The sequence below is a fragment of the Nestor notabilis genome, unplaced genomic scaffold (genome assembly GCF_000696875.1).
Source record: "Nestor notabilis isolate BGI_N333 unplaced genomic scaffold, ASM69687v1 scaffold1630, whole genome shotgun sequence".
In the NCBI taxonomy this organism is placed as follows: domain Eukaryota; kingdom Metazoa; phylum Chordata; class Aves; order Psittaciformes; family Psittacidae; genus Nestor; species Nestor notabilis.
The window spans coordinates 64,901-89,353 of NW_009910520.1; the positions used below are offsets into that span (position 1 = coordinate 64,901).

Consider the following 24,453-nt stretch of genomic DNA (forward strand, 5'->3'; position numbering starts at 1 on the left):
ACACTGCCCTGGGGAGCAAGAGCTGAACAGTGGAGTCTCACTAATTTGCTTCTCACTCAACCCCAAAAATAATAGATGTCTGTAACTATAATCACAGTGGACATCTTCTAGGTTTGTGCATTACAGCCTGAGTCCTACACAGCCAAAATCCCACTTCACTCTGAATTCCAGACAGACACAAAAACATGGCTCTGAAGGTTTGAAAGATGTGAAACGTAGTGACTGGAGCTGTGCTTCTGAAGTAATGAAGAGCTGAAAAGCATGACTGATGAACTCTTAGATAAAGGATTAATGAGCAAGCTGTCTGTAGTTCATCAAAAGACTGATGGAAATCTACACAAGGTACCTGCGGCATACCTTGGAGAAGGATGTGGAGACTGGGAACCATCCAAATACAACATTAAAGAGATGGATAGCGCAAGAACAGAATGGAGTGATTCCAGCTTATATGTATATTTCATGTATGTTAACCAATTAGAGCATAAAAAACACATGACAGAAAATTACTTGCAGGAGACCATGATTTAATGTACAGAGAGCAGACAGAACATGAGTAAAAGATAGATGCAACTTGAACTTTTTAAAAAGTTCTAACTATAGGCAGTTACTGCTATTTGATGCTTGATCATTGGGACCCAGTGTATATGCAAAAACGCACTATACAAGCATGGACACAGGGACAGGCTGTGAAGATGGAATGTATATACAAGTTTTCCAGGCAGGTTTAGCAGTCTACCATCCTTTAACATACAGGGACTACCCACAAGAATGTTCGTTCCTCACTGTGGGAAGCCACCTTCTTGTCCATGTCCATTTTGGGGACTTGTCTCCAGGAGGCATTTAGCCCTTGTTTAATGGGAACAGGAGCCATTTTCACCCCAGAAGACAAGGTATCCCCAAACAAGAAATACATCCTTCTAGCATTACCTTCTCTTGCTCATAGGAGAAGCAGGATGACTGAGGCCATCATAACTATTCTATTATTGTAATTTTAAGCTGCAAATGCACTGAGGTCAAACTATAAATGCTTTCCTCCATTAAAGCATGAGGTACAATTTCACAGGCCTTCAGGAAATATAGAGGACAGCCCCTTTTACAGTGCACAATTGCTCAGCAGCCCAAACATCTAAATTGTTCTTTTACCAAGCACAATTAGCAATTAATCAGCCATTAGGGAAACCTATGTCAAACAAAATACTGGCAGAGGAAACTTCAGCCTAATAGATGGCTGCTTTTATCAGTGAAAAATGCTGAGAAATCAAAAAAGAAATTCTAAAATTAGATAATCAGCTTGAAGTTTCAATTATTCTTGGAATAGGGGATGATTAGATTATTCTGTACACTGGGAAAAACCAATTCACACAAATACAGAATCTCTAAGTCCCAGACTATCATGATTATTTAAACAGTGTTTATATTTTCGTACAGCACTCCTCACCAGATCTAATTAGAGTAAATGACTTCTGTTGGTACTTCATTTTTCCAAGAATAGTCTGCAAAGCTGATTTTTTAAATTATCTTTACCCCATAAAGTCCTATTATTATGTATACAGTGTGAGCAGAGGTAAAACACGTCAAGAAGAACATATCCAGTGTTTGACTTCAAGAGATTGCAATGCTTCTGGTATAAATATCACTCAGAGATAATCTTACTGAAGTATTTGACCTAAATGGCAGCAAGTCTGCTTTCTAGCTATACTCAGAGAGAGCACAAGTCTTGGTTTTGCCCACATCTCAGCACTCCTGACCCTCTCTTGTGGGTGTAGCATTTTTGGTACGTAATAAAGACCCAATTACAATAAATACCCCCTTTTTGCTGACTGAAAAGACAAAGTACTTGACTTAGAAGGCTATACCTCTAGATTAAGGTGAAGACAGATCGCATTCCAATAAGCTTGGACTGCTAGCAGCTCATTTCCAGAACAGCTCTGCAGAGAAATAACAGCACTGAAGATTCCATAGTTACTTTTCTTTCTTCTGCCCCTCACAACACAAATGGATGAAACCCCAGATATATGATATGCTTTCAAATGAAAGGATATTCTGTGTTTTCAATGGAGTTTATAGGAGTCAACGTGGTTTCTTTATGACTTGTGTGTGGCTCCAGTACCTTAATAATATGACAGAAGTTAGGGACTGAGGAACTAGATCAGACTATTCTTAAACCTGTTGGGATTTTCTTGTTTATGACACATCATAACTACAACCAGAGCCTAGGTCACCTTGATCTGAAGCTTAAGCATCAGAAGTACTCTTCTGATCCCATTAGAAAAACTGCCTCTGATGAGTTTCCTTTTCCAATATGGATGCAATGAAAAAATCCAACCTCTTTTCACATGTCTAATTCATAAATGTCAGGAAAAGTCTGAACTGAGACGCCAGAGTTCTGTGACTTAGAGAGTCTCAAATGATTTATTCAAAATCTATTTACCTCCAGCAGGTCTCCTACAATGAACAAACAGCTCATCATAGTGCTTCAGCATCACTCCATCTCTCTCTAACAATATAACTGTGTATTTTTAGGTCCTAAATCAATATAGAACCTGGGCTTCTCCATTCCAGGATGATATCACTTATCTTCCTGGAGGAAGAGCTCAGATAGGATCAAAAATTCTTTGTGTTCTTTAAACACGCCGAGCACTTCTAAACAGGAACTTGGAGTAAAATTCTTGTTAGTACCAAGATTTTTGTCTGAGTTATGAAGGCATATGACTCCTTGATTCACGCCACATTAACCATTAGTTATACTGACTGCAGATGGATTTTACTGCGGATTGTAAAGATATAATTATTACTGAACATTAAATAAACACATTCAGAATATTTCCCTTGTTCCATATACTTATCTGTCTGCTCTTCCCAGATAGAACAAAATCCCATTTCAAGTTGATGCCTCCTGTAGCTGTGAAATAGATTTAGAACCCAAGGCAAGTGCAAGAAAAACAAATGCAAATCTTTTGTAATGCACTGGGGTATGTAGTGCATCTCCATAGATGGAACACTAAAAGTGCAACTGCAGTGATATAATACTTTTATATAGTTTCCTAAAAAAGCATCATTGAAACATGAGTGCAATTGAAGTGTCCTTTCTTAAAAATTCAAACACCAACAAACCAAGTGAGGATTTTCCTTTCACTTGTCTTAATGCAAATTAAAAGCTGCTGCACTGAGTCAAGGAAATTATAGCAATTAAAAAGCTTAGGGAAAGGAAACTTTGACCCTTCTGCACACTGCCCACATTAAAAAGGAATGTATTCTTACGTTTGTCCAGTGCCTGATGGCTTTGGGAAGACAATACAGAAAGAATAAAACTAAAGTAGCTTAAGAAGCACCTACCATACAACTCTGTCACACTCTATTAAAAGGAAAACAACCTCATCTTCTACAGGCTATAACTTCAGCAATGGTCCTTGCATTCAGAAAAAAAACATTAATTCAGTCAGATTGCCTATTATTTCATACCTTCAGTGTATCCTGTCTGCTGATTGTGATTTCCTTCACATCTTTTTCTCCAGATTTCTTGCAGCCAGAGCTGCTGCAATCCTCAGTAACGGCAAAACTATCTGTTGAGTTTTACCCAAAGTGTTAAATTTGTTTCATTATTCCTTAAGAGAGCCTGAAGGTGAGTACTGCTGAATTAATGTCTACTACTTGTGCAGCAGACACAGCAGATAAATCTGTTACTGAGGATGTGGTCTAGAGTGAGGTGTCCCTGCCCATGGCAGGGGGGTTGGAACTAGGTGATCTTAAGGCCCTTTCCAACCCAAATTATTCTATAATTCTATGACAAGGAATTTAGAAGAAATTTTCCTGTATTTCTGATGATCTGTTTAAACGTTTTCTGAATTTTAGCAGCAAAACACAACAATAAAATTAAACTAGAAAAACCTTTAAAAATACACAATCTTAAAAGCATCAAGAAAATAAAAGCTTACTACATTAATATTGTAGCTACAATAAAGTAATACTTTTTGGCCTATCTAAAAAGGCAGCTAAAAATTCAAATATTGAAGTAAATTCTCAGGCATTTACTGAATAAAAGCAGATTGACAGGAAAGAACAATTATTTGCCACAAACCCAGTGAAACTCACCTGGCTTCCAGGTTTCATTTCTGTTTTGCACACAAGTTTATAATCTGTGCTGAATGCCTGTGGTTACTGCACCTGCATCAGGACATGTTACGAGCTGTGGGCTTCAAACTGACCCATCACCTTGTAGCAGTAGCCACTAGATCCAGCTGAATAGTAAGCCCAACACAGGAATTGATATTAAGTGTGTCAGGGTCCACTTCTACTACTCTGTGTTATGTTTTTCTTACTGATACTCTAATTTACTATTAAAGTATAAGTAGATGATTAGATTTCCAGAGACTTAACAAGAAAATTCAGGTCCATTTCAGTTTTGCTGAAAGATCTGTTAAAGTTCACACGACTTTTGAGATGAATCCATATGCAAATATCAGTGATGAAGGAAGGATTCTGATTATTACTTGTGGAATATCTCGTGATTCTAACTTGAAACCAGGGTAAAGACTGATGACTTTGCCCAAGGAAGTTGTGAATGCTCCATCCCTGGAAGTGCTCAAGGCCAGGCTGGAGGGGGCTTGAGGCAACCTTCTCTAGTGGAAGGTGGCCCTGCCCGTGGCAGGGGGTTGGAACTGGATGATCTTAAGGTCCTTTCCAACCCAAACCATTCTGTGATTCTATGATTCTCATTGCAGTTTAGTTGGGGCTAGCTTTACCCAGAATGAAACCCACATGAATCGGATCTGACAAAGTGCCATGCACTGAAATTGTGCCATTCCTCATAACTCTAATATAAGCTTTAGGAACCTAGTTGTGACCATGGTAATGGTCCTTTATTTCTGTAAAGAAGGACAGGTGTGAAATCAGGACCAGACACTAACATGCTAAACAACAACAATATATACTAGTTATTTAATATCATAATAAATTTGCTATTAAATTAGTAACAAGTACATGTCATAAAAATCTGCCTGTAATTTCATGCCTGGATGAGACACTGGGGCAGAATAACTCAGAGAATAAATGTACTTTCCAGGGCATCTCATAGGACATTACATTCACAGCTTTTCCCTGCAGCAGAGCCTTCTTGTCACAACAGATCTCTGTGGACATGGCAATGCTCTGACTACCAGGATAGAAAGGACAAAATCACTTCCATCGCTTGGACTGAAAGGGTGATCGCATTTTCAACCTGAAAACCATGTTAGAAACATTGCTTCCACCATGTTTCCTGCAGTGCTACTGCAAATGGTTTTGATTCTGTTTCGATTCAGTTAATCCATTTTCAAGATGAGTTCACACAAATACCTTTTCCTGTACAGAAATATTTGAAGAAACTATAGATGTTTTTCAAATATAAAAATTACTTCAGGAAGAATAGTTCCTGAAGTATATATCTTGACAGACAAAATCTGATTAGCTGCGCATGGAGGGGAACAGCCAAAAGGACTCAACCTTGGCTTTTATCTTGAACCATCTGCAAGAACGTGGCAAAATACCTCTTGATGGCCATTAGGCTGTGCTTCCATTTTGTGACTGATAACCTGTGATCCTTATCTGTAGAAACCTTCTTACAGTCTCTGCAGAAAGGATTAATTACAAGTCAGTCACTGCAACCTCTACCTGGATTCTAAATTGTCTCAAGGACAGCAAGAAGAGAAAGCGTGTCTGCAGACATAATGCTTTCAAAAGGGAAATTTACAAACCATTTTGGCTCCTAGAAAGAAAGAGTATTGATACTTCTTGGAAATGGAGAAGACGTAGTATTAGAAGCACACTAAGGCAAAAACTATTCCAACTTGGTGTAACTGAAATCTAAGTGGTTAGAAATAGGAGAATCCTTGTATGCTGTCAGGCAACTACTTCTGTCCTCATTTTTCACAAAGCTTTCAGTTTCTGCTCACTATGCCAGGACCCTTTTGAACAACTAGGAGAAAGATGTGGGAGCAAAAATAGCAACACGCCTTCTCTGTAAGCAGTGGTTTGTATAGCAGTAGGTATTATGTGGTGCTAGCAGGTGTATTGATAATTATAGCAGCACAGTGCATTGGGTGAATGAATGGGGCTGCCTGCAATGTCAACTGAAAAGCATAAGAAAAAGAAATAGAATTTTGGGAAGTGGGTGAATGTTTTGTTATTATAGTTCCTGCTTAGTGAGGAACATCTGGCAAACTCTTCACTAGACAGCTCTGTTTGTTTCTTCTTTTATGTGCTACTTCTGTAGATAAAGCAGTTAGAACAAGTACTTGTAAGAGAAGCGTGAACCACAATCAGAGCTTTCCCAAGTTGGAGACATGGCAGAATGCAGGTAACAGATACACAGAGGTATGATGTATGAGGAAGAAATTCTTTACTGTGAGAGGGGTGAGGCACTGGAACAGGCAGCTCAAGGAAGCTGCCTCATCCCTGGCAGTGTTCAAGGCCAGGCTGGACACAGGGGCTTGGAGCAACCTGCTCTAGTGGAAGGTGTCCCTGCCCGTGGCAGGGGGTTGGAACTGGATGATCTTAAGGTCCTTTCCAACCCAAACCATTCTATGATACTGTTATCTTTTTTACTCCATTTACTTTGAACATGAAGTGCATTCAGGGAGCATCAAATCCCATCTCGTACAGCTGGTGTGCGAGAGGGACAGATATGGAGCAAGCAGTGCAAACCCTGCTCCTGCACAGCAGCCTGCTAGGGCTGAGATGGATTCTCTGAGACACCAGCTTCCCATACTGACCAGCACCACACAAGCACCATTCACTGGAAACTTAGCAGACTGGGTGCATCTGAACCAGGATCTATTCAATATGATGCCAGTGAGGCCTGGGATTACCTGGACTTTCTGTTTCAGTACATTGCTCCCTGTTGCAAGACTGGAGTGGCAGGGAACAATGAAATGGAGTTGCTGAGGAGCTCTGTGTAATCCCCAACTCTGGAAGACAATTCCTCACGTCCTTCCCAGGCTCACTGTAGAGTTAGTACAGCCATTTCTACGTCTAATGAGAAACAAAAGGGTCAGCAAAACCTACTGGTCACACTCAGTCTCATCACTTAACTTGGTTGAACTCCCTTCTCATAATTGGACTTACTTGCAGTGCTCCTCCTCATTTATCTTTACTGGAAGGCACTTCAAATGGGAATTCCCACTGCTCTTTTCAGCAGGGTTATGTCGTGTTTCAACACTTTGCTCAGCTTTGTTCCAATGCAGCTAATTTGGAGGCCCTGTTCTACAGTGCCTTTATAACTTTTCTGTGTAAGATTTCAAGTAGAAAACTCTTTAATAGGGGCCAAGCAGTTTTCCCTCTTTCTCTTACAGTGGTCACTGTGCGAAGAGTCTCTGCTAGCCTGCTCTGTGCCAATGCTCAGATTTGGATTTCCAACTTTTGACTGTACACCCACAAGCTTTTACTTCAATGGGTTTACTTTGCTACGGTCAGAGTCTAACTTTCTGCCTTGTACTTTTCCAGTTGTAAACTGTGCAAACTGATGGTGCCCTCTTATAGCAGTTGACATGGAAACATTTTAAGAAACTGTTTGTTGGATAAGACTGCTTTCCACATAGAACAGACACAGCTTAAACGCATGTTTTGCTGACTCACTTTCAGCCATTTTAAGCCATAGACAGTTTATCTTCATTGTCACTATCCCACCCTGCACCAATGAATCATGTTCTGAGTCTCTGGTTAGAAATAGGCTGAAACTGACTGTTCTCATCACAGAAACTTCAAAGAAATCCTATTCCCACACGTGGCCGAGTTCATCATCATCATCATCTTCTACCTTGGAAATTATTCCAGCTGACACTTTCCTGCTGGATATGTCTCCAATCCAGAATACAGACAGTCCCACTAGGGAACTGAAAAGCAGAATGTATGTGCAATGAAAAGTTATTAAAGCATTAAAGGTGTGCTGCTTCTTTAGAGCTGGCATCATGTCAAGCACATTAGCTGTTCTGGGACATTATTTCAATAACTTATGAAACAGAACAATAAGGAAAATGGCCAGAAGTATGTACTACTTACTCCTACTGAAGCTGTTAATAGAAAAGCTGTCTCAGCAGGCATTAATAATTCAGCACTGAGGACATGATTTCAGGTCTCAGCTAGTTATTTCGTATCTAACAAGTTTTACTGATAATGTAAAGATCAGATGAATTAGGCAACAATGGCTTTGATAAGGAGCTGCTTTATATTCTGTTTTACATTTTAAACTTCAGGCAGAGCTTGTTATCTGAGATTACTGTAGGCTGTGGTTTATTCATGCAGGGCTCAGTCCTTGGAGGTGCCCAGTACCCCGTGCATTAGCTCTTAATCTTGAGCACAAAGTATTCAATGATTTGCAAAGCCACAGCCAGATAGAAATGAAACTGCTTTTTGTCCCTTTTTGATACAACTGGAGAATCGTCTTCGATAAAAGGCTTGCTGGGCTGTTGGTTCATGCTAGAGCAGCTAATGGTGCATCACAGTGCACCTCAGGAAGGAATCAGTCAGATTTGTTTCATACTGGGTACCTAGGAGTAGTAGATATGATAAACATGAAGAGAGAGAGCTGGTGTCAGATGCAGAGATGAGGCTGCTTTGACTGATGTGTTTACATGTTCAGTTTTCACCCTCCATTAACCACTTCTTTGTCTGTTATTAAAAATTGCAAACAAACCTCATTTTTCCGTAACTGTTCATTAGCACCAACACTGCAAAAAAATACCAGATGAATAAGAAATATAGTAAGTGTTATGAAGAACTGTAGTAGCTTGTGAGGTGGTCAATAGTTTCAGCTGACTACATAGCGAATACATCAGTTTTCACAGTCCTAGGGTATAAGTGAGACATATGTTAAATTTACAGCTGGGTGTTTCTTCTTTTAGCACAAAAATTCCACCAAACCGTAAGCCTGAAAGCTTTTGAATTGTGAATATTCCAAGTTTAATAATTCTCACATGCATCTTTCATCTGTGAGTGGCAACACTGTTGTATAACTTAATTAAGGCACTTTGGTTAAGGACCTGAGAATTTCACTGGCATAATACAAAGAAGTCTGAAATGCTTGTAGCTCCCACTGACATCAGTGAAAGCCCACCTCAACTTCCCCCTCCCAAAACAAACCAACAGCCTCTCTCCAGATATTCTTCAACTGTTAGTTGAATTTTTTAATACCTCATTTAGTCTGTACTTAGCAGCATGGTACTTCTTGTAAATGCCAAAAAAATAATCCTCTAAGCACATAAACAGTCTGAGTTTCATAAGAAAGCATTATGTTTGTATTGCCAAAAACTTGTCATCTTCCTTCTTCATTTTACAGATAATCACAGGTTCTGTGAGCCAGATATTTTGCTCCAAACTTGAATTTCAAAGTAATCAATAATAAGTATTTGTTTGGATTTATTACCCATTGTATTAGGTGACTCTTGTATTCCAGCATATCCCTCATCCTCCTCTGTTCCTCAGTGTCTCTTATAATTAATAAAGGCCTGAATGAATAGTTATTCAGTTATACTGTTCAGCTCCTAAATATCCCCCTGGGAAAAAGGTCTCTCAAGCACAGAGATTGACCCTCCTTGCTCTGAAAAACAAAGATAGAGAATACTGGTGCTAGCAGGATGTAAAGAAGACTCTACATTCAGAGAAAGAAATGCTAAAAAGCAGTAATGGAATATTCAGAAACTCATAATTAAGCAGGACACGTGTCTCAAGCAGGTTTTGATTTTCCGGTCTGAAATGGCATTTCAAGTGCAACAGCCCATTTCATGAGTGTGGGTTATGCACATAATGATCTGACCATTTCCAAACCTGTTAAACACTACTCTAAACCCCAGCTCTCTGTATTATACCATTTATCACAGATTTCCTGAATGTATTTTTCCATTCCCTACTATAATTTGGACTGTTCAATTTTCTAGGTATCATCCAAGGTAAGTGAACAAACTGTACTAAAATTCCACTTTCCTCCACTTACTGTTCAGTAAAGACAACTCTAACAGTGTCTATCATGCCATTAAAGCATAGGCATGGCTGTGTAAGCTCTAGCTGTTTCCCCATCAAACCCAAACAGTAATGCCTAGGTGCCAAACTCTTACATTCACTCCCCAGAAATCCAGATTGACCTGCAATGCTCTGAAGCCTGAAAGAAACGTACAGCAGCGGGGTTGGAACTAGGTGATCTTAAGGCCCTTTCCAACCCAAACCATTCTATGATTCTAGAAATCATAAACTCACCCAGCTTGATGACCTTGCACTGAACATGTGCAAACAACAGTTGAAAGTGAATTTAGATGGAACTGTGGGGATAAGCATATGGGGAACAAACCAGACTATGAAAACAGGACTGACCATGTTTCAAAACTGTGTTGCAGTGTCTTACTGAAACACGCAGCAGAAGCATTCACAGACAACAGCCAGAAAGCCTGATGCTACAGTTGTTTCAACATAACTACTCCGTGTGTGTATGAGAGTGAGAGACACTCACTCAGTGTTGGTATGATTCAGGTCACACAATCTGAAGTGTCTCTAATACAGGTGTTTACATCTCAGCTAATCACCTGAGGCTCCTTCCACTCAGCTGTGAGAAACAGACATTTTTAGGGCACGATTCGCCTGAGCAATTTTGGATGTCTACTTCTGGATGAGATGAATTGTACTCTGAAAGTGCCAAGCACACTCCTCTGACTCCTGAGAGATACAAGGCAACTAGCTTAAGTGAAGATGCTTCGCCATGTTCATGTGGATATAGCATATAATTAACACTAACATACACGTACTGGGATTTTCTTTTATATATATATATGTACATTTATATATGTATAAATATATATATTCCCTCTCCTTGCAATGAGTGTTTAGGTATGACCATTTCATACCTCTGCTTCCCTCAGTACCTCCCATCTGAAAAGCCCTGATGAAATGATCTTTATCACATTTCTCCTTCCAAGTCTACACAGCAGAGGTTCCCATCACCCAGTCTGATGCTATCATGTGTTCAGATTTCACTAGCATGATGTCTCCAAGAACGGCGTTTCTCATGTGGATTTCGGCCCGCATTGCAATCTGCTGTGCAGCTCTCCCAGGGGAATTTTGCCCATGGAGCTTTGACCTGTCTCTTAGGAGCCTTGACCTGGTGTTCGCTGGCCTGTAGGGGTTCACTGCCTCAAAGAAGACAGGGAGACTGAACGGTGGCTCTAACAGACACAATATGAAACCAGACCCAGATGCAAGATTCAGTCTTCACAAACTGCCTCAGCCAAGCTTCAGTTGTACTCAGAAGAGTTCCCAAGTGGGAATTTCTGTGATTTGTTGAAAAACAAAGTCTCTCTAAGCAATAACTTCAATTTAACTTAATAATTTAACTTAAGGAGAAGTTCAGGTTAGATATAAGGAAGAAGTTCTTTACAGTGAGGGTGGTGAGGCACAAGAATGTCTACTTCTAGATGTTGCCCAAGGAAGTTGTGAATGCTCCATCCCTGGCAGTGTTCAAGGCCAGGTCGGATAGAGTTTTGGATGGTTTAGCATGTGGTGTCCCTACCCGTGGCAAGGGGGTTGGAACTAGATGATCTTAACGTACTTTCCAACCCTAACTATTCTATGATTCTATATAGCATCATGCTGATTTCTAAGAAGTATGATTCTATGGAATTGTGTATAAAAGTATCTAATGCCCAATGGAGAACTCATTTTGATGGAAATCAGAGTAAACAATCCAAAGTACCTCAACCTTGACTTTCTTTCACCTGCTGCTATGTTGCTATGGCAAATCTTCAGCTCCTGCTCCTCCTGGCTCAATAAAAAATGGACCAGAACACACTCATTTTTAACACATAATGGTTTTTGTTTGTACAGCACACATCTATCAAAGCTATGAAATGCTTAGCACTAATTCCAGCTAGAAGACAGAAATGCAGTGGACTAGCAGGCAGCTGTTTGCACTGTGCGGTGTTTATAATTCGCGCAGCATGGGCTGGAACAAAGAGATTGATCTTAAACTTCTTCATCTTATTGGGAAGAGGCTCTGCCCTTGGTTACAATTCCCACTGCAGCGTTCTCCCCTGGACAGTTGGTGGAGAGGCAGCTGCAAACCCACTTCTTCTGAATTTACAACTGGATCCTGCCCTGTCCCAGCTCTGATTTCCAACCCCACCTCTATGGCCAACTGTACAATTGGCATTGAGCTGACATACTTGAAAGTAGAGGTGAAGCTGAAATATCTGCATTTCAGTAAGTTCAACCAGTCCCGTTATACAGGGCAACAAGTAGCCATCCCTGGCAGTGTTCAAGGCCAGGCCGGACGGAATCTTGGGTGACATGGTCTAGTGTGAGGTGTCCCTGCCCATGGCAGGGGGTTGGAACTACATGATCTTAAGGTCCTTTCCAACTCTAACTACTCTATGATTAGGTGGAATGATGTTTGGCCACTGATGGTATTGAACAGTGACAATGAAAAGGCTGGTGTGTGTGTGAAGCTTTTGAGTTGTTTCTGCAGAGTGATACACCTTCCCATTGGCTGTTTGTGGCTTTTGATAGTTGGTATTTTTAATTATAGATGTTATTTCAGAAACTGTCGTGTTTGAATGAAGACTAAAAGGTGCTGTGGCTGTTTATTTGAAGTTTATCTAGTTATTTTTCGTCTGTGCATCAAGAACAGACTGAAAGAAGGCAGTTCTTGGATGCCAGATGATTCCTGAAAGCCTTTTCTTTGTACATCTAGTAGCAATTACTGAAGTGTCTACTTATACCCTCGGAAATCTTGCACTGGTACTTTCAGCTCAGAAGGAATCTAGTAAATCCATAGGAAAAACCCTTCACCATGCTTAAGCTCTCTGCCTCCTCTGGAGCTTGGCAATTTTATACTAAAGTTTCAATGGCTGCTCACTTCACCAAACTTTTTAAAGGACTGTACTTCTCTGATGCTTAACTCTTCAGACGACTCTCATGTTCCATAGCCTGTGGTTAAAGAACATGATCTGACATTTCCTAAGAGTACCAACAGTAACCACATATAGCCTGAAAAATTTGACTATGGATCTGGACCATAGGACAAAGCAGAGCATGCAGCTATTTCAAGACAAACAAATATATAATATTACAAAAGCAGATTTTAAAAACCTTGAGTCAAAAAAATTAAAAGGAAGATACGAATTTGCATAAGAAACACTAAAAAACCCCTATCTATGTATATAGCACAGTGATGGGTTTACTTTCCTCATTAATCATGAGCTCATGGCTGAATTCTAATGAATTAAAAAGAATAATAGCAAAAAATTTTTTAGCCTTTCATTTCAGTTGTTGAATTCAAATTAAGTTCATTCACCTTCAACAACAAGTAAATAATACATTTTGCCATGTTTCATATCTATTCTCTCACTTTCTGCTTTTCTTTCTGTATTTCTTTTCCTCAACAGAAAGACTTAATGACAAAGAGGATAAGGGCTCCCAACAGAGTTAACAGCATTTCCTACTGCTCTATCCTCCCCTGAAGTCTCATACTTCGTCTTTAGTGTCATGGGCTTTCTGATAACATCCCAAATAGAGATACAGGGTTGGTGATACACAAAAGGAACAGGTAGTACTGAAAAAAACCATTTTCAGGAAATTCCTGGGAAATATTCCAGGAGGCATCAGAAATAGAGACTGGGATAAAGAAAGAAAAAGATTATAAAAACCAGGAACACCAGACTTTGTACAGATAAAAGATCATATCAAAGAGCTACACAGTTTCTTCTGAACAAGTAATTCTTGATCACCTTCCTGTGCTTGTATACACTGGTTAAGGGTGACTCCTAATTGCTTTCAGCCAACTACTTCTAGTCCTACATTCGACCCGTTATCCCCCTATTAAATTTTATCTCACTTCATTTGATATAACTCCTTTTATATATCTCAATTAAAAATGTTATGCTATTTAAGTAGTGGCTGGATGGGAAAATCACTGGCTGTAAGAGAATCCTGCATCCAACGAACCCTGCATCCACTAGCAAATCTGTTTATAGAGCTTTGCTTTTCCTCACCCTTTTTTCTGTTGGCTTTTCTATGAGCAGATAATGACTCCAATTTTCAACCATTACAACCTATATGGACCTTATTTATTTCCTTATGCTGCCTAGAGCATACTTATTTACTTTGATTAAGATCCCTGGCTAAAAAATCCCTATGCTTGTACTCAGTGAAGCAAAATCACTACATCCCCAAGAAAGGAAAACAGCAAACTTGAATCATAAACTTGGCATTAAAGCTACAGATTTGCAACATATGGTAGTATGCCTCTAGTCTTCTTGCACATGCTGACCAAAATAATCCATTGAAACAGAAATGTCCTGAGTTGTAAGAATATAACAACAACAACGCTAAATGCCAGACTTTCTACACGGGTCCCTGGCTGCAAAGAGTTTATTCGTAAAGAGAAAACTTCAGTCTCTGAACCCACATTTCTTTTTCCCTTAGTGCCTAACGTAGACATAAGTTACCTTTGTAATTAGTGTATTATGATTTGAACTACCAGTGCCTAGCACAATGCTGCAGGTGCTGCTGTACTACAAACACATTGTAATAGTATGTAAAATACAGAGCTGCTCAAACAGACATCTCAGAGTTAGAAACAGCCAATTGTGTGGGTTTGACTGCAAAAAATTTATGCTAACAGAAGTGACTGAGGCTTTTGAGGTTTTCTGCTTGAGAGATTTGGGGCATTTTTTTGGTATGACTTTGGAATAAAAGAACAGGTTTTGCATTTATGGTTTGGGAAGTGATATTTAGATATGCAGCTAAGACATCAAAGATTCCTGCAGTGAAGCACCAGGGCGTATCAGCCTGGTGAGACAGACCACATCCAGAATTCATGAACTAGTAGTAGAAAACTAGGCTCATAAGTGCACACAGAGCAATACAGTATTCAAGAACTAGGCTGCTCCAGAGGCAGCACAGATGTATTAGCTTGGCTCAGTATGCAAGCTAATAAGCCTCAATTCTCAGCAGGGCTTACCAGGTTGAGGCTGTTACAGGGGTAATTGAGCAGCTCAAACCAGTGAGTTGTTCAAGATCCTGTGTTAGCCCTTTAGGTGTACACCTGAATTGACTTGTGGTTGCTGGCTTGGACTTCCTGCACCATTGCTCCCCATATTTTGGGTTCCTGGCTTACCTCAAGCAAAATAAGCTTGGATATATCCCTACATATCCAATGACTGTAGCTTGTCATAAAATGCAAATTCAAGCCAAAGCTTGACAACAACATCACTCTGTGTTACATCTGTAAAAAACCTGCAGGTGGAATAGCTCCAGAGCCAGAGAGGTCAGAGAAGGTTAGAGATGCATCAAAACTCTTAAGATTTCCAACCTGACCAATGAAATGCTGAGCATGGGGGGAAAAACAAAAATGAAAAGCCGAAAGAAGCATAATTGTTAAGATTATTAGAATATTTGGCACAGAGTCCCATAGATCTCCTTGAGTCCCAAAAGGCATGAGCAACAGCAAGAACTTTGTTAGAAGCAACTGGGCAGTTGCTATGTTATTTACTACTCCACTTTAGCTCCATAGATCAGCTTGTTTAGCACCTCATCTGCATATTTGATCTTGCTAGGTAGATAGTAAATTCTTTGTAGCATAGACTGATAGCAGTATAAAGAAATGCAGGGGGGTAGGAGTAGATTGCCACGCACTTAGAATATCATCTAATAGCCCTTGCTTTGTTAGAACAAGGTCTTGGGAAAGAAGTGCTCTTTATGAGAATGATCAGTCCCTGTCTGGGCAAGACCTCACACACAAATGCAATGCGTCACTACACCACAATATCCATCACAAATATCAAAGAAGCTGACGACTGGTAAGAAATCTTCATCTCATAAAACCAAATCTCTATAAAAGTATAATGCTCTTTGAAAATGGCTTGAAATGATCGGATTAAGCAACAGGACTTTATCAATTTTCACGTTAATGATGCTGTGCTTGTAAGACTGATGCATTTCTCAGTTCAATTCAGTGCAGTTCCTCAAACTTCTTTCCCACTTTGCCAAACCCACAAAACCTAAGTCAGGCATAGATAAGGTAGCTGCCACCCTATTCCCAAGAGGAATCTCTCCCTGCTTACCTGACGTACAGTGACCTCTTCTGATTAGTCCTCAGGGAGCCGGACCCAGAACTCATGCTGTGATTCATCATCTGCTCACGCAGGTCATGGATTTTTGCCTCAAACCGAGCGTACTCTAAGGAGATAAAAAAACCCAGACAATACAGATATTTTAGTTTTCTTGACCTATATAATCATTAGGACTGCTAAATGCAAATTAGTATTAAATTAATGAGTGTAAGGCATGTCCTGAAAATTGAGGTCTAATAGAACCTCGCATTAATATATTATTTTAGGTAAATATGTGCCCTATTTATTGTGGTACCCGAACATTTCTGCACTGACTGTGTGAAAATTCAAGTAGTTACACTCTCCCTCCTGCAGTTTCAGCAAATGAAAGGAGGTTTAAAGCGTGTTACCAGGTATCTTTCAGCCTGCAAAAAGCATGTTGAAAGCAGTTTTGCACTATATAATTCCTCCTTCCAAGCAATGAGGTACCTTGTTGGGGGCAGTGGGATGATGCACTGAAGTTACTAATGACTCAAGCATTTAGTGTAAAATCTCGCTGAACTAAAGGAGATATATCGAAGTCTAATTATCCTCGAAGCAGCTGTGAAATTGTTGTATGAGCAATAAGCCACCTATTTACCCAGCCCACTGAGGATTGGGCTCTGTTCCCAGAACGTCTAGATGCTTTGCAACAACAACTAATGCATTTTATTCAGTGCCCTTTAACTTTTCATTGGATAATAACATCTGACCTTTCAAAGATCCCACATTTTGCATGGACACTAGCTACCTTCAAGCTGGCTTAGCAGAGTGATTTGATTTGGGCTTTTTTGTTTGGTTCTTTTTTGCCCTTCTTCTTCTTACTAGTGCATTTTAACTCCTTCCATTGAGCTTCGCTGGCATTACCTACTGAGTTTGTTAAGTGGCTACATTGCCAATCAGCTGGGAACCTCTGCTGTGGTATCAGACTCTTCAGTCTTCCCACATACCTATGACTTCACCAACTGCAGCTGAAATTCTGTATGTCAGGAGAAGAGACACTCCTACATGCAAACTGTATTTCAGATTTATTCTGTAGCTTGTTTCTTGCCCATTTCCTTCACCTAGAGAATAGCTTTAAACTTCCCAGTGATTTAAAGGCCAAAATTCTCAGTGTAACTAAGACTCCTACAAACCTATGTTTTTTAAAGTGGAGTTTAGTTTTGAAGTATTTATCCCAGTGTAGTATTTAAGTTTGCTGTATGAGTCATACTTATTCCACTCCAGAATTTATTTAGTAAATATTCATCTTCTGAGCAAGGCTTTGTTGAATTTGTATTTCATTAAAATAAATCTAACATTTCTTCTGGGCAAATAGGGAAGGTGATCTTAAAACCAAAAAGCTTCCATTTCTCTTCCTCGTACAGTGTCAGTCATCTGCATGCAGACAGAATACTACAATTTTAAGGGTTGTTACTAGGTCTCTTTCGTGTGTGGTAGATACACTGAAGAAGACAGAAAACATACAGCTTAATTCAGCTGCTTTGACGTCTTACATCTGGGCAAGGCCAAGGAAAGGAATGATTTACATCAGAGCAGCTGTAATAGCAGCTTTGCCTTTAATAAGCAACCATATCCCAGGCTGGCTCTGTATCTGAGGTGTGGGAGTAACTCCCAGATTTAGACATCAATCTGGAAAGCGAGAAGAGAGGATTGAAAATCTGACTTTCTCTAGCACAGCATCCAGCTATTTGCAACCCGAACACCAGCTCATGAGATACTTGAATAACTACAGGTTGGTCAGATGATGGTACTCTAACTTGTGTTCTGACTTCAGAGCACACTTGTGGTTGAACTGACTTTAACTGACTGTGGATTTATTCTGTATTTAATAATCTCTCTCTTCCTGGAAGACATTTTGAAACCACAACATGTCTTTAAAATTGTCTAATAAGTGTGTGAGGGAAGTTCAGGGTTCAAGCTCTTGCTCCCTGCTTGATATTAATAAATACTGAATGACAGCTCTGCTAATTCATGTTATTGAGGTGTTTTTTCCTTTGGATTGAAATACATACATAATTTGAAGATAACAAAATTTATGGGTCTATATTTCTCACAGTACCTTCCTCATATTTATGCATCAAAAAATACTGAAGTGTATGCCTGTATCTTCCTCCTGATAAATATCCGGACTGAAAATTGCAAGGCCATCCATGCAGGCAGTATTTAACCCAGCTCAGATCAGCTTCTGTAATCTCGGTTGTCCTAGTTCTCCCACTGCTACCTAGATACTACAGTAATGGTTGCATTTGACATGTGAACTGAAAAAGGAAGAGTGCTGCTCCATTTCTGCCATCACAACTGCTACAGTAGTGCTGCCCTCTGAGAAAAAGTCCTTTTTCCTAACACTTCTTTCTACATGGGGTCATTCCAGAGGACCTGTTTGCTAATAGCTTTGCATTTGCCAGGTGAGAATAAGCGGCAGTGCTAAAGTCCAGAAAAACACTTCCTTCAAATTCAGCACTGAATCTAAGCACCACACTTTCAAGGCTTCTACACAATTAAAAGGACGCTGAGGTTGTGACATGCTGACAAGAAATACAGTTAAAGCTGATTCACTAATTTCATGCCCTTTAAAGAAAGGCAGAACAAAGAACCTGTTGCTGCTGGAGTTCATCATTAGTGAAATTTGCCGAATTTGACTTATCAAAATCCATCTGCAAAGGTCCTACCCGTTGCCTGATTCACTAATGATCTAACAAACTCTGGTAGCTTAAAGAACTGATAAAGTTGTGCATTAGACCAAAAGGGCAAATGCGTGAGCAAACTGTAACCTATGTTATTGCTGGAGTCAGACCGGATCATAGAATGGTTTGCCCTGGCTGTGGCTCTGGAAATGCTGCTGTAAGAACAAGGGCAAAGATGAAGGGAAGTGAGTGTTCATGTTCCTCTTTAGAGCTGGCTCAGTTCTCACGGCAGTGTAGGTAGACCTGAATTTAGCTGTCCCAAGGATAGAGATACAACTCACTAACCCTGGAGCGGTCGAGCTAGTGCCATTGGATGTGTGAAGGAGATTGCTGCTGTGAGGAATGGCCAAGCTGAAGGGACAGCAAGACCATTGGTCGGGGCTCTGGCACTGGCCTGTTGGGCTCTGCATGCTGTCCTAAGCAAATGCCCACTTTTCCAAGGGTTTGTTTTCTAAAGTTGGCTCTGCTCAACTCTCTGGGCAGTCAGAAGAGAAGAGTCAGCTTGAATTACTGCAGTGTGAATTATCCCCAGGCTCAGCCAAGGCCCAAACTGAGTGTATTTATCAAATACAGACACCAGTAACAAAACAGAAGGAAAAATAGCAACTCCCTGGCCACACATTCAGGCTAATGAGTCCAGTAAAAACCATTTTTACTGCTGAAGTGATTTAGATACGAAAAATCCTGCAACACCTTCTGCAAGTGGGTACCTACATAGTGGAAAGGGGTTGTTTTAACACACGTATCCCCCCTCCTTTGAGTTTCCTGTTGACTATTTTTGATGGCCCATGATCTGGAGTTGTTGTCAGTCCGAGTACTGAACATCTAAGTCTCTCCACATGCTGTGAAGAAAAATATCATAAGTTTGTGAGATCCATGGTGGATGCATTAAGGACAGTTGGGATGGATGTTGCTGTGATCTAAATCCTTGCATATACACAGAGCAAAGACTTTTCCAATTAAAATAAGCAGTATATTGAAATTTTAGGTTCAGATTCTCCAAGTCACTTTAGAAATGTCCGATGGAAACTAGACTATGACACTTGAACATACAAGAAAACTCTTGGAAATACTAGATGCATTTGAGAGACAAAAAATGTATGAGAAAGTATGAGAAAAAAAAAGAGAAAGTAAACCTCAAAAAAGTTTTAGAAAATCACAGTGAAAATCAAGTTATTTCTAAATCGAAAAATAACAAAGACTGAGATTTTATATCTGAAGGCTTGCTGTACTTTTTTGTCACATAAGTTAAGAATAGCTGTGATAGATGAAGAAATACACTGCAGCTTTTCTATAAGAAAGAGTTAAAGAATTTTACAAAGCTACGTTACTGTTATTTTTCACTTTTAACTTGATAATAAAGAATTTAGCTTTGACTGAATTCAGAGAACACGATGACCAAAAACCCCGGATCCTACAAGGAAAGTATAGTTAAGCAACTGAAATGTTGATGTATTATATAGCACTTCAGCATCAAGGCCAGGTCTTTACTAATTTGAAAGCTTTTAGTGCTGGCACCTTTAGAGAGATAGCAATTCTTTGTGTCAGCAGGTATCAAAATTCACTTTCCAGTGTAATTCAAGATCATGACTGTTTGATTCTAATTGATAGTAGATTTCCTGAAAAGTAGAAACTCAAAGTGGAAAGTACAACTTGAACTGTCCATTTTTAACAGGCTACACTGCTTAAAAACCAAACCAAAATCAAAAAGACTAGGCAGGCATTAGTTAAGAGACAGAATTTTATCCCTTCGAAAAGGGTATGTCAAATAACTCTAGACACTGTAATAAATGAATAGCTGCCAGACCAGACTCTCCATCAGTAGCAATCTGGCATAATTTCAGTGGACCCAGGCCAGCTTAAACCTTCTGAGTTTTTCTTCTGTTTATAGGAACACAAATTGTATTCCATTACTGCAAGTCATGAACTTACCGCCTTGGACATCTGAGATAGCAATGTGCGTGATACTGTTATTATGGTAACATTATATATGCTATTTATATATATATTATTTTTTTTCCCTCTGCCTCCTCTCAGCAGATGTCTTGGCTCAATGCTTTGTTTTAGAATAACAGCAGAACACATTTCTTCCTGCAATGAGTGCTTTCCACTTCTGCCCTTTGCCCACAGTTTTGTCCAGTCACTACTGTTTTATGCATGAAGGTGAGAGGAAGGTGAGCAGACCAGCACCAAGGCTGGGTCTGATTCTTGCTTTTCCACACATTTACTGTGGGAACTTAGGTGCCGTAGTGTGATGAGACCTACTCTTTGTGACTCACACAGTAAATCCGTGACATGGGCGCTAGATTACTGCCAGGTGCTTAGCATCCCACAGCTCTAGAAGCTATTGAAACTATTGCAATACACATAAAAAGCAAAAGAAAAAGACACGAACTGCTAATACTTTTAGCTAGCATTTTATGTCTGTTTACAATTTGGTGATTGTTTAATATTTGGTTTGAATCCAATTTTGTTAAAGTATCCTGACTGCTCTTTGTAGATGATTAGGAGTTCACTCCTATAGCTGTCTGAGGTAGCAAGCATTTAGACAGCAGGTTAATGTTGGTGAAAAATCCTTGTGAGCTGCAGTAATTTTGTAAGAAATAAACAAACAAAGATACCAGCATTAGGTATAGTTCACTATTCCTTTGGTTCTTATATCTTCCTCTTTATTCCCTGCCTCCACTGACAGGGACATAGTTCTGGAAAAGGCTGGCTTTGGGTCTTAAACTGTATGGCAAATGTTATGGTTTTAATAAGTCCAAAAGATTAGTTAGATATAACACCAGCTAAATTCAGGACTCAATAGGAAAAAAAGTGCACACCATTCTGATGCCATCAACAGGCAATGCAATAGCGTGTCTTATTTATTGGGGAAGTGTTGCTCAAAGGACCTTGTTCCATTCGTGATGCACTGAGCAACAGAACAAGCTGAGCTGCTCTTTCTTATCAGTAATATAACTCCCCTGAGCTCACTCAAAGGAAATGAAAAAAACCCCAGTACCGGGGAAGGGAAGATATATTTAGATTTTATTAGTTTTCATTAGTTTGACTCTATCTGCTTATTTCTACTGGAAAGTTTTCAACACACTTTTTCAGGAAACTCTCAAAAATAATGACGCAGGCAAACATACTGATTTTACTCATTGCTTTAGCCTTTAAACTTCAGCAGAGTAGGGCCATTAATGTCTTTACTGTTTGATATTGGTTGGTTGTTTTCCTTTATCAATGTACAGGTATTTACACTTGAGCCTGTCATATTCAGATTCCACCATGTACATTTGTTCTATAACTGGCCTCATTGCCTAAACATCACCATTAACTTTACTTTCATTTGCTTTATTACAGGAACATAATGCGTCTTCCATGTCTTGCACCATTAGATACAGCCCTCATATTGTGTTAGTTGTGAATATGTATATATATATACACACCTGAAAAGATATCTTCCTCCCACAATACATTCAGGAGACTAATATCGTGCTCTATTCTTAGTCATGGGGAATATAATTCCAATACAAATTAGTCTCTAGAAGCTTTAGTTTCAGGGAATTCATACTCCATAATGAAGGAGATGTACTAAAATAAAACGAGGTATTAGTGAGTGACAAGGACTATGTATCCCACTGAGGTGTTATTCTGCCTCTTCCCTTACAGCTTGTCCTTGGTTTATGAAATGTCAGCCTGGACTTTCCCAGCTGGGAATCTCTTGCAGCTTCTTCCGACCACTGAAGAAAACTGCAAGCAACTCAACAGCTTTTAAAAACAACCCTTCCCAAGATTTTGGAAACCTTTTCTCCTGCACTGAATTTTACCATATTCTCAAAAATGTATTCCCCCTCTACTTGAATTGATGCACCCCTGAACTAAACAGGACTGTTTGTGCTGCTTTTTCAAATTCCCTAAGGCTCACACTGAGCTAACATCTTGGAAAACACTGTATTTACACATGTCAAAGGAGAGGCAAGGGAATTAAAGACCAGAGAGTCAGAGCTAAACCATACATTTCACAACACATGGTCTGCCTTGGCAGCACCAGTGTAAAATCTTGGAAGAGCTGGGCACATCGCCTCACCCCAGGCTTCCGACTTGCACAGCCACACTTGCCCAGCAGGGCAGCATATGTCTCATTAACCTTGATAGCTTTGTAGGAGTTACTGGTTTGTACAGTGCAGAAACGTTTCAAGATCTTTCTCGTGTTTTAGACACAAAATGACCCTGTCAAGGTGAAAAAAACCTCCGAAAAAGCTTCCCTGCATTGGAATCCTCTTTCTTCCACAAATATTTATGCAAAGAAACAAAATCTACTTTCTATTAATAGCTAAGCTAATTCATTTAGCTATTTTGTTGCTTCAGGCTAGTGGTGGAGGATCTTATTTTCAGACATTTATTCAATTTCCACAATTCTCTATCGAAAATTATTGCCCTAGGTCCATTTTTACTTATTATTTTTGCTTCATTGCTTTTTCTTGCTTCTGCTTTTTACCAAATGTAGTATTATCTCTTGGGACTTGAGCATAGAACATTGATTAGCCATATCTTCTTAATGGTAATGCTGGCTTAACCTGCTTTCAGCTCTTAAAGACATGAATTGACATGAGGAAACAAAATACAGAGCCAACCGCTTCTAAAGTTTCCTAGGCATGGCAATACTGGGAAGCCAATCTGGTGGTCTTGACTAACCCTTTGTCTACCTTGGGTAGATTCTCCTCCTTTAAAGACTCTGCTGGCAAATGATTCCTACCTGCCTCCAGCTGCTTATAAATTTTCTCCTTCCAAAAGTCTCCTGAGTGCCCACCTATTAGATACATGGCTTGTGAGAGTTTTCCCAAATACGTTTCAATATGAAACGAGCTGGTTTAGCTTGTTTAGTCTATTTCCATTAACCTGACTTGACTTAACTTAACTTAAAACTTAAACAGGGGAGATTTAGGTTAGATATAAGGAAGAAGTTCTTCCTGTGATGGTGCCGAGGCACTGGAACAGGGTGCCCAGAGAAGCTGTGGCTGCCCCATCTCTGGCAGTGTTCAAGGCCAGGCTGGACACAGGGGCTTGGAGCAACCTGCTCTAGTGGAAGGTGTCCCTGCCTGTGGCAGGGGGTTGGGACTGGATGATCTTAAGGTCCTTTCCAACCCAAACCATTCTGTGCTTCTATGACTGAGTCTGCACAATGCAGATTGGAAAGCACTCAGACATAAAACTGCCTGCAAATGCGAAGAGGCAGGATACAGTGATACAGAGGTGGGGGCATATTGGGGCAGGTGGTAGCTTCCCCAGCCCTGTTGTATGCAGAACATGCCACCTCATACTAAACCATGTTGGGAAAAGGGTACAACCCTACTTCATCATCTCCAGAACCCGTAAAATTTTACTGTGACTAAGGAGATACATGACAAAAACGTACATGAAAACTTTCACAGCTAAGACATGATATGCCAGTTTTGTACTTAAATGCCATGAAATCCTCATATACTCAGAGTGGGAAGAGACAAAAGAAGGGGTTCCTAGAAAACTCTGGGGAAAAGAAGGTTTATTTCAGAAAATACAGTGGTGGAGATACCAATGTGATCGTATTAATTCCATAAACCAGCATGAAAGCTGGAGCCTACTGTAAAAAACCCTCCAAACCACAACTCACAAATAATTTAAAAATTATAAGC

The 24,453-nt window shown here is 39.8% G+C and overlaps 1 protein-coding gene across 1 annotated transcript in view; it reads right to left on the reverse strand.

The window, feature by feature from the left end:
* LOC104402488 (disks large homolog 2) overlaps positions 1-24,453 on the reverse strand; it is a gene marked incomplete at both ends in the record, with an annotated part of 363,023 nt that overhangs the window by 62,180 nt on the left and 276,390 nt on the right. Inside the window, one exon of the mRNA XM_010010378.1 lies at positions 16,080-16,194. Within this exon, the coding sequence (XP_010008680.1) occupies positions 16,080-16,194 (115 nt within the window). The remainder of the gene's footprint in view (positions 1-16,079; positions 16,195-24,453) is intronic.